The 18,575-nt window shown below is 44.6% G+C and overlaps 1 protein-coding gene across 1 annotated transcript in view; it reads left to right on the plus strand.

Annotated features, from left to right (window-relative positions):
- cep112 (centrosomal protein 112) overlaps positions 1–18,575 on the plus strand; it is a 132,753-nt gene that overhangs the window by 59,754 nt on the left and 54,424 nt on the right. Inside the window, exon 20 of the mRNA XM_086132518.1 lies at positions 5,297–5,515. Coding sequence (XP_085988644.1) covers positions 5,297–5,515 — 219 coding nt within the window. The remainder of the gene's footprint in view (positions 1–5,296; positions 5,516–18,575) is intronic.

Genomic DNA, 18,575 nt, shown 5'->3' on the forward strand with positions numbered 1-18,575 from the left:
AAACCCTGATCAAAAAACACATGCTGGGGCATTAAGTAATGGGCCCGAATTGGAGAAAAACTATTTTTCTTGGCAAACAATGGCATTGCTGTTCCATGTAAATGTCATTTTTCAGCCTTCCACTCAAATCCTGTCTTGAATAATGATTTCTTCTCTGAGTTCGCACCATCTGGTCATCAAACGGCATTGAGTGGCAGTCTTCCGAGAGGCGCCAAATAAGGATGCTGTCCTTCCCCCCCACCCCCAAAGCATTTCAATCCCAGGAATGTGATGAAAATGACAAAGCGTGTTGACGGCAACAAAGGCGCTTTTTCCTAGAGTTGTGTGTCGACATTGACGATGTGACTGGCCTCTCAGATCCGGGATTGTCAAAGGACTGATTTGCAGCCGTGGACAAACGTCTGGCTGAGCTTGCGCGCCAGCGTTTGATCACCACTTAAGTGACTGCACGTCGTCTCACGCGCTATTGATTCCCATTTAGGACAACGGATCACATAGGGAGGAAGTCGTCATGTGCGTTTAAAAGCATGAACTCAGCGAGTGCGTGGACTGCATCTCAACTTCAGTGTGAGCCACGTGGGTTCTGTTTGACTGACAACATTAATGAGAAACCATCCCGCTCGAGTCGCATACGTAATCTGAACGTTTTTCATTTATTATTCTGATTAATCTCTTTAAAGCAGAGGCGGGCTCTTTTATATTTTATGACATAATAGTGTACAAAGTACAGTGTACAATGGTACCTCTACTTACGGACATCTCTTCATACGAAATTTTCAAGTTATGAAACGCCTTAACAGGAAAATATTTCTCCTAGTTACGAAAGAAATTTCAAGTAAGGTATAAATACAGTATGGTCCGCGAATCGCAGCTCCGAGTTTCTTGAACGCAACATACTGATAGCTGCCCTGCCATTGGCTATTACCTAGCATCTTCTTTCTTTTCTGATTGATATAAAAATGATTTATTAGATATAAACACATAACACGGGGTAGGACTAGATAAGTTCTTTCTTTCTTCCTACTCCCTTGAACATAATAACTGTGTTGAATGATGACTGATTTCTCTTTCCTTTTTACTATTTTATTTACCTTATTTTCTGTCAAATTATTACTGTATATGTTTTATGTTCAATAAACAAACCAAACCAAACCAATCTTATTGGCATCCCATTGGCTAAGAGGTACCTCTACCGAATGTGTCTGTGTGTAGATAGATAAAAGATAGCTATGTGTTTATGCAGCGTCCTTGTCATTCGCCCCCGGGCCATGAGGCGTTCCGATAGTTTTACATAAATGTGGATCACCCAGAAAAAGTGTTTACCAGTCGGGCGATCGCTCACTTTGCTGATGTTTGCCTTGGACTTTTTCAAAGGATTGTTAAAAGCCGACAAAAGCAAAAGTCCTCGGATCAGTTCTTTACAAAACGCCAGGCAAAAACCACTTCTGAGAGAGAACATGAACTAAAGAGGGCAAAAAACGATGAGGACGCAGTTAAAAGTCAAATGACCATCATTTTTTATTCTTTATTCTTTGTTTTTTACATTGTGTATCTCCAAATAAATACATATATATATAATGTATAACTCCAATTTATTGTGCAATAATCTAATTGTAAGATGTATTTGTTACATATTTGGATGCATTTTTATGTTTTAGGAAACATTTATGTCTGAATTTTGGGGGGTCATGGAACGAATTAGGGCATTTACATGGAAAACGTGTCTCTACTTACAAAATTTTCTAGTTAAAAAATTTCTTCCAGACCCAATTAATTGCGTAAGTAGAGGTACCACTGTACTGCATTTTTGGCTAGTAGCTGTTTTTACGGTTTATACCCTGAGGCACTGTTCTGCATTTTATGTAGAAATGACGTAGTGTGGATGTGGGAACTTGTTGTTAGTTTCAGTAAAACAGGTGGGAAACAACTTTTTCACGTGACGCTTTCAAATCGCTCTATTTTTTTTTTCAGAAAGCTCTCCTAACCCACAGATTTACTGTATATAGGTATGGACTAAGAATGCCGCTTACTCGCTGTCGGGAAGATTGAAGCCACTGACAGCGTAACTCAAATCCAGTGATTTATTTCTACTCACCAGACACGATTCCGATCTTGCGTTCATAAAGCACTCGGGTTTCTCACCATGTGCTCAACTATTTAAGTGGCAACGTTTGTGCAGCACTACGCTGTTTCTGAATAAGTTAGAATGCTTTTCTCTTGATCTTTATTTCCAGGCTTTTTGTTCTTCCGAGCAGATAAACCTTGCCCCGCGTCCTTTGATTTGGTGTCACCCGCAGAAAGCTTGACATCAGCCTCCACCCATGGGCACGGCGCTCGTTGCCATTTAGCCTCTTGTATTTATTTCTATGCGCATCATTCCTAATGTCATGGCCACGGGCTGGATGAAGCTCACAAATTATCATAATTTATTTATTTATTGAAGAATCATCCGTATTTGTTCATGAGAATTATACATTAAAGACTCTGGAGGACTCGGATTAAATATTTGTTTGGCCTCGGAGGGGCAACGTGCCACAAAGAGACTGGCAATGATGCCGTGTGAAAATTTCTGATGCTGTCTGACGCCTGTGTCACAGTGCAAGTGCGGCGCTCCTAATGAGTGGATTTATTTTGCGCGTCAGGGGCGTGGCGCACAAGCAAAAACCGTGTTCTTTGAAGTCGTCTTCATTCTCTCCAGTGCTCGCTTACAAACAGGCTTCAGAGTCGTTCTGAGTGATTGCCTTCTCATGGCGTTGTCCTGTGATGCCCCGACTTTTCAGTGAGGGGGGCGGGGGGAGAGGGGGGTGTTGGGAAGGGGAGGGCTGAGCCGACTGCAAAAAAAAAAAAAAAAACTATGACATGCAATGTAGATAGGGAAGAGAGAGACATTTGTTTCCCCACTTCTTGCTAAAACAACCATTTCATTTCATTCCATTTCATTTCCACTAATTTGCCATTCCTATAATAACATTAGATCAATTTGATGCTACACTGGCTGCCAATACTGAGAATATAGTCTGTCATTGCCATGGCAACCTGAGATCACCTACTTCAGTGATTCTCACCCAGTGAGCAGTCAAAGAGAGAGAAAAAAATTATCCAATTCCCATTCAATTGGTCCCAAAAAATGTTATTTTTTTCCATTCGTTGGCAGAAGGTACGATATAATAAGGCAGTATATATATATATATATATATATATATATATATATATACAGTAATACAATACAATCATTGATAATACAATATAATCATAAGACATATTCCTTATCCTCTGCAAAGAACAACGATTAGTGCCCTTGACTGCGAAGTTTTGACCGGCTCCATGTATTTGCACGTGTGGATTGTAGTGCCTCCATGTGGCCAAGCAGATGGTGTGACACAATTGAATTGAAGCAAAAAATGTGACAAAAACCGTTGACTAGTCATTTTTGAGTCTGATCTAATTTAGTCATTTTTTATAAAGTGCAATATGAAAGAGTGCTGAACAGATGACACAAATGTGGTTGTTTTTCACGGGCAGGCTCGGAACAGTTTCATTCTTTTCGGTGCAAAATGGTGATTTGAGTATTTTCAGTAATGAGTGTGGTCATGACACAAATTAAACACTTAGCTCAAGGCACTGCCGCATATACAATTTATTTCTTTGGTCATTAAGATGTTTCATATGTAAAATACACACACATCTTGTCAAATGAAATGCTGAGGGCTTTCTTTTGACAGTTTCTATCCATTTTACATGTCCCCAAAAACAATTCACACCTGTAGGGGGAGCGCAGGTGCCAAAATGAAAACAATAAACGCCGAATGACTGCTTGAAACCATTTCAGAAAAAAGTTTAAAAAAAACAATCAGGCATTGATTTTTAAGGACCTCCTTTTCTCTGCAAGGGCTCTCCATCATTCCAGCCAAGTGATGCCATTTGGCCAAGAAAGTGCATGGATTCCTTTTGAAGTTTTGACACGTTCTAAACTCGTTGGGATGGGACTTAATTACATCTGTCAAGTGTGGGCTATTTCGGGGCTTTCCGTGGCTTTCGCTAGCAATTTTGCTTTGTAATGTTGACGCTCCCTGGCAGCTATTAGAGGGCAAAGTTAAGGCCAAGTAGTTCAGAAAAGAGCGAGGTCAAGAGAGGTGGGATGGCCATTTTAGAGGTCCTCACACTTAACGTCTGTGGCACACACACCAAGCAGAGCAAACTATTGAAGAATGTCATGTTTGGGGAAACTACTCAATGTTCTCTTTTCCTTTATGGTGTTGAGAAAGCTGGCCCCCTTCTGGAGGGGTACCATCTGCGGCTAAGTCCCTTCTGACAAAAGCCCTCTCCTTCAATTGGAACAAACCAAATAACTTACCGAACACCTTTCAGTGAATACAAAATTGTTTCTTTTTTCCCACACCGACCTGTGCAAACGTTTTAGGCCACTATTACATTTGTTATTTGAGCACTCCTCAAATGACCGGAAATAACATACTGTTTGTCTGTATAATACTCGATATGTCTAAAAATGCTCCGATACTACTTACACCAAATGGAAGCACTTTCCATCCATCCATCCATCCATTTTCTGATCCGCTTTATGCCCACGAGTGTCGCGAACTGTGCACCTCTGCACTGTGAGGCCAACGCGCTAACCAGTCTCAGTAGTTGTACATCATTCAGAATGCATCATTGTCTGTCATGAGTAGGGCCCATCCGACACTTTTATTTAATTTAATTATTTTATTTATTTATTTTAAGGCCGATGCCGATTTTCGTCAAAAAAAGCAAAGCCATCAAAATACAGATTACCATTATATGCGGATTCTCACGATTCGCGGGCGGGCCTTTTCCTTATTCCCTGTGTATAGTCGGCCACCTGTAATTGTTAAAAAAAAAATCATTTTTGGGTCCCAGAATGCATTGTGCGACACATTGTATTTAATTAATGAAGTTATCAGGAATATTCACCATTATTAAAGCCGCAGGGGGGAAAAAAATTGCCTCTAGTCTACAGTTTACGATACTTGCTCATGAATGGACCGATACATTTCCTGGCTCAGTTAAAGGTGGCATCGAAACAATCGTCTTCATCATGCTGCTCACATTTTGGCATCATGACACCACGGCGATCATCAGTACCTCGCCATTGCGAGGCTTCAAACACGACTAAACATCTGTTCGTGCCGCATCATTATACATTACAATTACCGTTACACATTGCAATCCGGAGGCCGGTCATATCAAATCACGATACACGGAGCCACACATCTGTTCTCATTCCACAAAACAACACCTGCATCTGTGATCTTTCCAGACCATTTCAGAGTTGGAGGGCCAGTTGTCGCGTCTGCGCGAGAAGTTCCAGGTGGCCCGCGGCCAGCACGAGCAGCAGCTGGCCGAGATGGCCGCGCTCCGCGAGGAGGAAAGGCAAAAGGCTAACCTGGACAAAGAGACGCTCCGTTCCGACATGGAACGCGCCCTCCGTGATCTTCAGAGAAGACACCAGCAGGAGAAGGAAACGGCAGAGGACAAGGTAAACTACTTGGAAATGCTAGTTTGGGAATTTTCATCCGAGTTAATTTTTAATTCATTTTGAGTTTCTTTGTGGGGGGTTTTCTCTATTTTCTTTTGTTTTCAGGGTGGACTTTTGTTAGTTTTCATTAATTAAATTTTTAAAAACATTTGAGAATGCTTATTGTTTTTTACCGTATTTTCATGACCATACAGCGCACCGTATTAAAAGGCGTGTCAATTTAATTTAATTTTTATTACTTTTTTTTTCTTTTTCTTTTTTTTGAGAATGCTTTTTGTTTTTTACCGTATTTTCATGACCATACGGCACACCGTATTAAAAGGCATAGTGTCAATTCAGGGTGCTATTTCTCTATTTAACACATAGACAAGACGCATTGTATGGTTGGACGTAGTCATGGTAAAACTTAAGTTAGCTTAAAAAATACGGTAGCATGCATGCACGCTAACGGTTTTTTTTTTGTTTTTTTTTTAAGGCAGCGGGAGCAAAACTGAGTTCGGTTGTACTTTTGTAATTTCCCCATTGCGGGACAAATAAAGGATATCTTATCTTATCTTATCTTTATTGAAGTAGTAGTAGTAGTACTCATGTTATTTTTTTGATCAATCCTCATACTCAAATCCACCAAAGTCCTAATCGTGTGTATCCCAAATGAATAGCTGAGCCAGTTCACAATCAAACACGCCAGGTTCCTTCGTGTCATTGTCAGAGTCAGTCTCGTTGCCGTGCGGCTCCTTCACAATCCATTCACAAATTGTCGCGTAACTCGCCCAGCGCTGCTCCCCAGTCCTAGTAAAGCTGTGTTTGCCATCGTCACCATAAATTGACTTTGGCCGTTTCAAGCGGGCCCATCATCAAAGTCACACGACAGCATTAGGCGCCCCGTCCATTTTGGAGAAAATTGATGACTCTTAAGTGCGCCTGTAGATCGTGAAAATGCGGTCGTTTCATTCAAATTTATTTCAGTATTAGTTGTAATCATTCATATATCGTTAAGGACACGGTCGAGTACAATTATGACTCATGAAAGTTCTGTGAATTGCTCAAGAGGTCACATGTGGAGTGGAAATGACAGTTTTCGCGTTGATCCACTCTCCAGCTGTGCATTTTTGCTTTCTTACCCAATCCGGGTGAACTTCAAACCTGAGGAGGAGCCTTTCCTTTTGTACTGCGTTGTAACCTTTCGCTACTAGCAGAGCGGCCGGGGAAATTGGCCGTAATCTTGTGCCGCCCTCGCAGGAAGCCAATTTAAGGTGGTGTTGATCAGACGTTAATCCCCCCCTCCACCCCTCTTCCCGGTAGAACCCATCAAAGCTCGCGTTTTTCATTAGACACCATCCATTCGCCAGATGTGCAGCATTAACTCCCAAAATGAAGAAACAAAGTGCCCTTTTTTTGGGCTTCATGTGGCACACAGAACCAGGGAAGAAGAGAATGAGGTTCTTGCAGGGCGATTCCCACTTGAAAGAGTCGAGCTCTTTCCCCTTCCCGTTTTTTTTTTTTTTTTTTTGTTTTGCTTTTGGATTGGTCAAGGCACTTTATTTTCGGTATCCTATCTTTCTTCTTGTACGTAATCCATAGTTGTGTGAGAATCTGGAGTGGATTCAAAGAGTTGAATGTTGAACTTGGACTGATACGAATGTCAGCTATGTACTACTTTTACATTTTATAAAAAAAAAGATGAATGATTGCGTCTTTTTTTTGCCTTCTTAAAAAAAAAAAAACCAAATCACCAAACGTCTTTTACCCACGGTCCGCCCCCCCCCCCCCTGCTACTTTCTAATCCATCTCCAAGTTTGACTTGGTTGCGACAAGGGAAAACTTCCTACTTTGTTGCACCCTGTTTTTCATTCCCACATGTGGACTGAAGTCAGCCAAGCCTCAGATCTATATTGACTGCATGGCCCTGTTTGGTAAGCTTAAAATGTCTCATTCTTTTTGATGCGCACGAAAAACGCTGTCCTCTGCAGTCCACTATGCTCTTGGAAGCACAGCCAGGGAAGGCCAGTTTCTTTGTTTTTTTTTTGTTTTTTTTCAAACACATCTCCCAGTTCCAGGAAAAAAAAAGGCCAGAGAAATCCATTAAATCCATGAATGGATTCTCATCAAAGATGTTTAAAAGCGGGGTGGGGAGACGGAGAGGTTGGGGATGTTTTGCAAGTAAAATAATGAGAAACAGAATATCAGAGACGATAAGAAAAAGCTGGTTCCCTGCTTTTTAGTTTAGCGGTAGAAATCCAAAGGGGATGGTGAGGAGAAGGTGTGTAGCTAGGTAGGGAGGAGCTTTTTAGTTATTGCCATTGAACTTTATCTTTGCAAGTGTGTGTGTGTGTGTGTGTGTGTGTGTGTGTGTGTGTGTGTGTGTGTGTGTGTGTGTGTGTGTGTGTGTGTGTGTGTGTGTGTGTGTGTGTGTGTGTGTGTGTCCTCCAATCTCGGTGCTCCACTGACAGGCCTGTGAAGCCACCTCGGTGCCTGATAAAGACGCCTCATCTCTGGAATACAGCAAAGCTCCAGCTTCCCCTCTTTCACCCACACCACCTCCTTATCTAACTTTTCTTTTTCCTCGATGCACCCCAACCGCACCCCCCCCCCCCCCCCACGCATGCACACACACCTCTCCCCTGTCTTAAGTCTAACTTATATACGGGATAATGAGTCAGTCTTGACAAGTAGAATGCAGTTTGTCGTATCGCAAGCTTTGACAGAAATAGCGTGAGGGAATCCGCTCGGCCTTTCTTATGGACTTTGAAACCAACAAGGTCAATTATATTTGGAATAACTTCCATCCAAACTGATGTCATCAAGGAAGCTGTTGAAAAGCCTGTAAAGTGATTTCAGAGATGTGTTGCTTCAAACGCTACACGTTTTGGAGATAATCGCGCAAAGACTTAAAGCTACGCAGGACTAAACTGTGGAGATATCGTGCTGAAGTGTTTTGTTTTTTTTGTGGTGGGGGGGTGGCTAAAACACCGCCCAGTGAAGCCACACATGCGCACAGCATTGCGACATTCATCTAGTAAGCCACGCCTACAACCCAGAAAATGTATCCCTTCATATTTTCTGCTGGTGTGGGCGCTTTAGAGTGCCTCGTGGTTGCTTTGAACGCGCACCTCTCTCAGAGAGAGAATTCGGAAGAGGAATGGGGGGGGAAGAAAAAATACGTCCAATTTGACAGGAAGCGTGCGGACAGATGTTTGCGCCGGCGTGGCCACACAAGAGTGGCAACCGCTAGATGAGCTTGATGTTTGTTTTGTCGAGAAAAGCTCTTTCTCCACTATGCTTCTCACGTGGCGTTGTTGTGAGACAAAAGGTCAGGAGGCCCTCCGATTTGTTAGCGCATAAAAAGTATCCAGGACCTCATGTGCGGGGTTGAGTGGCCACTTTTTCGATGGTCGGGTCGGAAGCATCGCGCACGTGTGCGGCAGTCCTTCAATACAAAGTATGACTGTGGACTCCCAACTCTGTAGTCATAAGTTCAGACTCCTTCAATCAAGACTTTGGGGTTTGAATATGAGGTTGCAGTGACTGTGAGTGTGATTTGTTCATCTTCTTTGGCCCCACCCCGTCACCACTGACTTACCGGGGTCGGTCCTCTGCCATTTGGAGATACACGAAATCACATTACACCCTCGCTCATGGATTAAATTGAGCAACACGGGCCAAGGATGATCAAAGAGGGCCCACATTCACTTAAGAGACAAAAGAGCGGAGAAAAGTATCCGATTTTTGGGAAAGAACGAGTTCAAGTTGAAGGATGTGGGCGGCTTAATCGTGGTGACACGCCAACATGCTTTGATGTGTTCTGAACTTTAGCCGTTGTGATATTAATACGGCATTGTTTCAAAGAGAAAAGAGATGTTCTCTGTTGTTGTTTTGCACGCCGGCGTTCGTGTTTGTTGATGCGTGCGCGCACAAATCGGGGGCTCCACAGTGCAGCATCAGGCCCGGTGGCGGTGAGGGAGTGACTCACCCGGCAGATGAAAGAGTCAAAGTAAAGGCTCTGCCATCCCTCCCCGGAAAAAAAAAAGAAAGAAAGAAAAACATCACACGACTCGGTTGCTCACTTTTTTTTTTTTTTTAAGTCCTCCAAAAGGAAGGAGGCAAACGACACACTTTCTCAATCGCATTAAAACACGGCGTCAGGCCGCTTCCAACTTGTGGCGCGCTGCAGATTACACTTTGGTTTGAAGTGGAGTTTTAAATGGGACACCAGGATGTCAGGCCCTCCATTTCTCAGTTCCTCAGTCAGCGTCTCGCATCTTGACATCAGGCAGACTGAGTGATCAAAGCGGGTAAGCAGGCGTAAATGAGGGGAAAGCGAGGTCTACCTGCATCGGAAAACTGAATGTTGACCCAGTTCAATCCCAGTTTAATGACCAATGGGATAAAGTTGCTTGCAATGATTAACCTTTCATCGGGGAAAGAGCGTTTTTGATGGGGGTTTTTTGTTCACTGCAAGTGACTTTTCAAAAATGGACGCGTCACCCCCCCTCACTGTGAGTCAGTGGAATCGTGTGATTTCTCGGAATGGATAATCGTGACAAGAAAACTGTCAAGTCCCGGAATGAACCGTTACGATGGAGTTAAAGATGAATCCAGATGAAGGAAACAAAATTTCAAAACATCCCAGACACCACACCACAACCTAAAAACAATGTGGTCTGATGAAATTTGATGGTACAATTTTCCTTGTTTCAAATGCTAGATTTATTTCTATTTCATTAGTTTATTGTGTTCGTACTACGGTGGCATACTGCAGTTGAAGGTTTGATCACTTTGCTAAATCGTGAGGGGTTGGATGTTGTGGTCTGGATGGAGTACTGGATTAATAATCTATAATCTCCAAATTATAGCTTCTCCAAAGGAGAGTTCTGTTGGGGAATGCTTTCAGAAGTGGGATCCTTTGCCGCGAGGCCGTCTGTGGCGTGCCCAGCAGTCGGAGTTTTGTGGGTCCCATGGGACAATGGGAACTCCTTGCGCAGCGTGACTTGACTCTACTGTGTCTCAAAAGGCAAAACGCATCTGTCGGAAGGATCCTTCAACAGCTCTCGTAACTGAATCTTTTACGGTGGATTGGTGATTAGCATTTAGCATTGATTGGAAGACCAGCTAGGTCATCAATGATCAATGTAGAGCAGAGGACGAGGGAGACATCTGGATGTCACGCTGGATAGGGGGCCCTCGAGGACCGGAGATGGATACTCATGTCGTAGACCGTCACCAGATAGAACACAATGCGGTGATCAGGTAGAGACTGATGTTTACATTTGGCTCGGTGTTCATGATATACGTACTCAGAAAAGCCAGTTGTTCTCCTTGTCAATTGACTTTGCACTCTCTCAATTAATTGTAACTCCCCTTTTACAAAAAGACACCATAGCTCGGTTGCGTATTCCAATCTGGCTCTGGCAAACTTCACCGAGAACTCAAGGTAAAAGCTGTGGAAATTGGCAAAACCAAAATGAACATGTTTCTCAAACCACTCGATGAGTGATTTGTCGGGGTGTCAGAAGTACAATACAATGCAATGCATCTTTATTTACACAGCGCTTTTACAACAGCTGCAGCTGTAACAAACAGCTTTACAAAGCATCCATCCATTTTCTGATCCGCTTTATCCTCACAGGGGTCATGGGGCGTGCCATCCCAGCTGTCTTCGGGAAGTAGGCGGGGCACACCCTGAACTGGCTTCTAGCCAATCGCAGGGCACACGGAGACAAACAACCATCCGCGCTCACAATCACACAAAGGGACAATTTCGAGTGTTCCATCAACCTGCCACGCATGTTTTTAGAATGTGGGAGGAAACCGGAGCAACCGGAGAAAACCCACGCAGGCCCGGGGAGAACATGCAAACTCCACACAGGGAGGACGGAGCTGGAATTGAACCCGGTACCTCTGCACTGTGAAGTCGACGTGCTAACCACTCGGCTACCGGGCCGCCCCATAAAATAACAAAATAACATCATACAAACACAGACAGTCGCGCAATCTTAACCATTTTTCCTGACAGACGCTTTGTTGTTTGAAGCAGTTCTAGATAGAGTGAGACGGAAGACGGAAAGTAAGAATTTGCACTCGCATGGGTTGACTACTCGACACGCCAGAGCCGAGTTGTTGTCAAGTTCTGTCTACAAAACTCATTGCCATGTTGAGCTGACTGGCGGTAGTTCACATAGACGGGCTAAAGGTGTAATATGTAGCTTCTAATTCTTCTTGTATGATGCTGATGTATGCTTACCTTCGATGTCTGCTTGTACACACCGCATCTGCGGCGTGTGGCGCTGACAGAGATTCGGCAGGCGGTGATGAAGAGAACGTCTAGTGACAGGCAGCGATGGCGCGCCGCCAAACGTAAAATAAAGTCTCTTGTCATTACGGCAGCAGCTCCCTCGCTCACACACTTACAAAGACGACGCAGCGAGACGGCGCTGATTACAGACAAATGAGCAAATAGCGTTTTCCTCCCAGCTCTCCCGCGCTGCCACATTGAACTCTTTTTTTCACGAGAGACGTTGGAACGCAGAGTCATGTTGAACGCTCGCAAACGCTGCTGCCACCTGAACTGAAAGGCTGTATAGGAGGGAGAATTAATTTTCCGCACTAGCCTAAGAAATCGGCATTAACAAGCGGCTAATTTGTTGCCGAGGCCCCTTTGACCTTGAGCTGATTACCTGCGGACCACCCCTCACGTGTCCACTGACTTCATCTCTTCGTCAGCCGGGGTACTTACATATTCCCCAACAAGTTCAACTGTAGGACAATGCTTAGAACCACAAGTGTTCCTCAGCGATACGAGATGATTGGAAACATATCGGAGGAGGGGCAGGCGGAAGAAAAAAAAAGCCATATGGATGCAATATCCTGTCCGGGGTTACAGACTGCACTCGACAGATTCTGAAAATTCTTTCTTACTGACTTGAAAAGGCACGCTGAATTTAACGTGCATTGGCAACATTGATACAAATGTACTGTACGTGTGGGGTTTCTTCCTGTTTTGGTGGTCAGAACAGTGACTCGGCTCATACCTTGGGCAAATTTCACACCCAGAAAAGAATAGCTGTTGCTTGGGCCTTGAAGTATGAATTTTAGTCCATTTCCTGTTTTAGGGGGTCTTTTGAAAGTGAGAGCTGTTTCTTGGGCACTGATTCATGTGAAAGGTTATCAGTTGTGAACTAACAAATTTGCTCTAATGACCTTACTGTGACATTAGAGTGATTACGAACCCTTTCATTCGCCAATAATGATAATCTGTAACCTGATAACATGATAGGCTGTCCACTGTAGTACCCGCTGTCTCTGAAAGGGTTAATCATGAACGTAATTGACTTATGGGAGGACTGATCATGTTTCTGATTTCTCACAATAATCAGTAATCAAGCGTCCACTTGGTCTTGGGGTGGCCCGGTGTCGAGTGGTTAGCGCATCGACTTCACGGTGCAGAGGTACCGGGTTCGATTCCAGCTCCGGCCTTCCTGTGTGGAGTTTGCATGTTCCCCCTGCATGGCTTTTCTCCGGGTACTCCGGTTTCCTCCCACATTCCAAAAACATGCGTGGAAGGCTGATTGAAAACTCAAAATTGTCCCTAGGCGTGAGTGTGAATGGTTGTTTGTCTCTGTGTGCCCTGCGATTGGCTGGCAACAGATTCAGGGTGTCCCCCGCCTACTTTCCGAAGACAGCTGGGATGGGCTCCAGCGCGCCCCCGCGACCCTTGTGAGGATAAAGCGGTTCAGAAAATGGATAGATGGATGGAACTTGGTCTTGATACATCTCTGCTACTGTTTACGTTTTCAAAGGATCACTTCAGCAACATTCTGAGGAAATCACCGTGTGCCCTCCGTCCCTGAGCTATTTCTAAAACAGTCACACCTGCGACTCATATGGTCCATGGGGATGACTTGGTGACCACGGGCACCACGTTGGTGACCCCTGGTCTGTGTGTGTGTGTGTGTGTGTGTGTGTGTGTGTGTGTGTGTGTGTGTGTGTGTGTGTGTGTGTGTGTGTGTGTGTGTTTGGCCTGCTTCCCATTGCTGATTCTTAATGAAGTTTTGGTGGAGTGCTGCCTGCGTGGCTTTCAGATCCTTACGCTCACACTCCTTTCAAAGCGCGGCGCTCCACGCCGCCAGGATGACGAGGCGATTGAAGAGCTCGATGCAGCCTCAACGTGCCTTCAGCGCAACGAAAAGGCCTCCGGCAAGGCACAGGTCGTCGCTTTGAAAGTGCTCGCAAGCACGCACGGACTCATATCGTACAAATGGTTTGGCTTTCAATTTGGCAATCCATTTTTTTCCTCCCCCGTTCGACTAGGTTAGGTTGTGTTCCTAGAATGTTACACGTTGCTATCCGTCTTTATCAGTTGTCACTATAGACTGGAATTGTATTTCCTGGGGCAGCTTTAGCTGTATAATGCATGATGTTGGGAAATATTCCCTCAAGTGGCTGTCAATAAAGGGAATTTGTTAGTAGTGGGCACGGTAATGTTTTTTTTTTTACTTCTGGGCATGCTGACCAGTGTTGGGCAAGTTACTTCCAAAATGCAATACATTATATCTATGACGATCCTGTCATTTGAAAGTATTAACCAAGTTTCATCAGGTTAAATGGGGAGTGTCGGCGCGCAGCCACCTTCAGGTCTTTCCAGAGATTTTCGATGAGATTGAAGTCTAGGCTCAAGCTCGGCCACTCAAGGACATTCACCGAGTCCCCACTTCGTGATGCAGCCAACCACCATGCGTCATTGTCGGGATACTATTGGTCAGGTGATGAGTAGTGCCTGGTTTCCTCCAAACACGTCGCGCCTGGCATTCACGCCAAAAGGTTCAATCTTTGGCTCATCAGACCAAAGAATTTTCTTCTCATAGTCTGAGAGTCCTTCCAATGCCGTTTGACCAACTCCTGACCACTGTACCATGCAGGCCTGAAAAATCCTGTAAAGATTCGATGTGTCGAAGTGGAAAGAAAAGAGAACATGTGGTCCCGACAAGTTTGCAATTGTAACAGGTATAATGTTACCCCAGTGTTATTAATAATGCCTTACTAACAATCTTTAATGACTGCTATTGTTACGTGAATACTCTCACTGGATATCAAGTATACATCCAAGAAACTCTTATGCAGAACACAGACACACAACTGATAACCGTTTTTGGAAAAACACTTTCCACTTCTGTCTGATAGCAGAATATTTCATGACGTTCTTCGTGATCTTTCTGAGACGGACTGTCGACAAAGCTATTAAGAGACAAAGAATGAAAATGGAAAAAAAAATTATGAACATCTAATAATAGCTGCTGCAGTGTCAAAGACAACAAACGTGTCAACAGCAAAGAAGCTTTCAAGGAGCCCCGCCCCTCTTCCGAGCCCGTCTCCGATACGCCTCAGTTTCTCCTCCTTTGTCCGCCCCTCTCTCATCAGCTGCAACGCCCCCCCCCTCCTCCCAAGGGACGAGCGCCGCCACTCAAGAGTCCTGGCGCAGGAAAACGGGCCGTCCCGTATCCTTGGTGATGGCTCTGTGTTACCGTGGTGACAGGTGTGTCCGCTGTGAGCGGGACAGCAGTGTTTGTCAGGAAGTGGTTGGAGTCCAAAGGTTTGCTTTGTTGATTGTAGCCGGCGGCGCGTTCAATGACATACGCAGTGTTTCTACAGGGAGTTTGTCTGTCACCGGCTGTCAGGGCAAGTGGATCAAGTTGGGAAAGAAGTAGAAAAAAAGATCGGTGTTAAAATCCAGATAGTTTTTGGGGTCCGAAATTGGATGTTTAGCAATAAGGCAATTTGTGACACACCCAAGTTCGCAAGACCCAGAAGACCAAGGTAGTGTTGGGGTCAGCTGAATAGACCAAAGTTCAAATGCAGTGAGTTCCGGTGTGTGTTTTGAAACTGAGTTCAAACGTGGCTTAGGTTTTGATTCATGAATTCCATGTTTGTCTGTCTCCAGCTGTCAGGGCAAGAGGATTCCTACCTCCTTCCAAAAAAACATTCAATGTTCATTGTAGACTAGAATGTGAGTGGTTGTTTGTCGATATGCGATTGGCTGGCGACCATTCTAGGGTTTACCAAAGTCAACTGGGAGAGGCTGCATCTCACCTTTGACACCCAACCAAGACAATTGCAAAGTTATTGTACTTTAACTTTTGGAGTCAGACAATCCTCCCTCAAGCATCTCCAGTTGGTCCAAAATGCTGCTGCTCGCATGCTCACTGGAGCTCATAGGAAGGGAGCGCATAACTCCAATTCTGGCTTCCCGTCACTGGCTCCCTTTCCAGAGTTCAGAGTTCATTCTTCAGATTGTGTCATTTGTCTTTAAATCTTTAAATGGTCTCACCTCACCTTACCTCTCGGAGCTTCGCCACATCTCCATACCTGCCCGGTGCCTCAGGTCAGACGTTATTGGAGGTACAGAGGACTAAGCGGAGCCTCGGGGGGAGGCAGGGGGGAAGGTTTGGTGGAGGGGGGTACCATTGCCGTTCCCTCCCGTAGGACTGATCTTCCATTAACTCTTTAGCAAGCCCCCCTCTTTGTCGTGCTTTAAAACTCGTCTTTCATCACATTTTTATTCTTCGACTTTCATCTCTGCATGAGACTTGATGTACAGCATTTTTTATGCGGCTGTGATTGTTTTTAAAGTGCTCTATAAATTCATGTGAGTTGAGTTTTGAATTGAGTTAATTGATTGTGAGCATGTCTTCAGGATGAATTGGTATGATACAATTCCTAATGAGTGTCCATTGTCTGGATTCTTCGACTGTTTAGAGACCCAAGTGGCTCATCATGCAGACAGAATTACAGTTCTGGTTATGAACCTCTCCACGGGCTAAATGAGCAGCCATTGACATCTACATCGCAACTCATTATCTCCCTGTAGTCACTGTTAAGACTCTCTTTGAAACCGGGGCGGCGCTGCAAGCTGACGGGAGCCGCGTCTCACAGTCGACTCTCGCAATCTTCGCATCGCGGCTGGCCGGCTTCCCATTAGGAAAACAACGGAAAACAATGAGGGGAGCGGCGCTTAATGAACTCCTGACAAACAGCCTTTGTTTGTCTTCACTTGAATGTTGTCTCCCTGCTTGGGCTGATCGTCCCTCTTTGTTCCCCGTAGTTAATTGACAGCTAGGTTTTCATTTCCCCAACCTTGTTGTGAAGTGATGCATTGTTGGCTGGAGATCAAATAGAAATGGCGCCCGCCGTGCAACATGCAGTCACTACTTAGTGGCCCGGTGCCAAGAGGCTCCAGGCCTCTTCTATAGGAAAGTTGCGGGGCACACAAGGTCACAGCGATTGTATGTCTGGTGCGTGTCCTGTTTTGTTGCATACGTAAATGTTTAGGATCATTTTTAATGTCTCACAAAGCCCAGGTAATTATGAAATGCAGTTTCTAAATAAATTGATAAAGGGAAAAATCCTCTTAATCCTCACAAGGGGCGCGGGGGGTGCTGGAGCCCAGCTCAGCCGTCTTCGGGCAGTAGGCTGGGGACACCCTGAACTGGTTGCCAACCAATCGCAGGGCACACAGAGACGAACAACCATTTGTGGTCACACTCACACCGAGGGACAATTTAGAGCAGGGGTGCCCATTACGTCGATCCTGATCTACTGGTAGATCTAAGACAGGTCCCAAGTAGATCGGAGGAGTGTCGAGGAGAAAAAAACCCAAACAACCATTTGTGTGTCTTTGTACATGTTAGTAATATATATTTTTTGTGTTAATGTACGCTGCACCCTAATCATCCTATCAGTCTCATTTTCACCAAAAAATAATAATAATAATAAAATTAAAAAATAAAATAAAGCAGGTAAATCTTGAATTTACGGTGGCGCGTGATTACGTCACCGGAAGTTGTTTGCGCTCAGCAGTCTGCAATTGCAGCTTGTGATCAGAGCTGTTGCGCTCTATCTTTTATCGTCATTATTCTCATTCAGAGTTTGCTTCGTGTACAATTCACCGAGGGCACGGGGAAAGAATAGGAATCTAGGAGGGCCCAGGGAAGCACTTTAAAATGGTACGTGTGAGCTACGATAGTTAACAGGCTGCAAAAGTGCATCGCATGCCTCAGTTTCAGGCTGTTTCTCATCATGGCGTGCATGTGTGTGTGTGTGTGTGTGTGTGTGTGTGTGTGTGTGTGTGTGTGTGTGTGTGTGTGTGTGTGTGTGTGTGCGCATGCGCGCGCGTGCCGGTAAGGGTAGATCCCGGGAGGTTAGTTGATCGAAAAGTAGATCTTCGGTCCAAAAAGGTTGGGCACCCCTGATTTAGAGTGTTCAATCAGCCTACCATGCATGTTTTTGGAATGTGGGAAGAAACCGGAGTACCCGGAGAAAAGCCACGCAGGCCCGGGGAGAACATGCAAACTCCACACAGGGAGGCCAGAGCAGGGATTGAACCCTGCACCTCTGCGCTGTGAGGTCGACGCGCTAACCACTGAACGACCGGGCCGCTGAAAAATAATTGTTCTTGTAATATTTATGGGTTTTCGAACGTTCCTTTTAATGTCCTACCACATAATTCAGTGCACCAGTATCATCGCTAGTCATCCAGGTCCTGAAGTACAAAGCAGCCTTGGACCATCGTGCTGCTACCACCATGTTCGACTATTGGTGGGCGGTTGCTTTATTCCAATACTCTACTGTGTTGTTTTCAATTCGACTGGTCTCTTCAGTCCACAGAGTATTTACCTAAAAGTCTTCGGGTTCATCAAGATGTTGTTTTTGTCAAACGTGAGAGGAATCTAATTGTTTGTTTTTGTCAGATGTGGTTTTCTGAAGGTCGAAAAAAATCCAAACCTTCTTGGTCGCACTAGGAAAAAGAATTATTCTTGTAATATTTGTGGGTTTTTGAGCGTTGCTTTTGATGACCTACTACATAATTCAGTGTCCCATGATTCATCGCTAGTCATCCAGGTCCTGAAGTACAAAGCAGCCCCGGACCATCACCCTGCCACCACCATGTTCGACTATTATGCAGTTCCTTTCATGAAATATTGTTTTTAATTCGACTTGTCTCTTCAGTCCACAGAGTATTTCCCTAAAAGTCTTCGGGTTCATCAAGATGTTGTTTTTGTCAAATGTG

Source organism: Hippocampus guttulatus, chromosome 16 (assembly GCF_054856545.1).
Source record: "Hippocampus guttulatus isolate MCC_2025c chromosome 16, RoL_Hgut_1.0, whole genome shotgun sequence".
NCBI lineage: Eukaryota > Metazoa > Chordata > Actinopteri > Syngnathiformes > Syngnathidae > Hippocampus > Hippocampus guttulatus.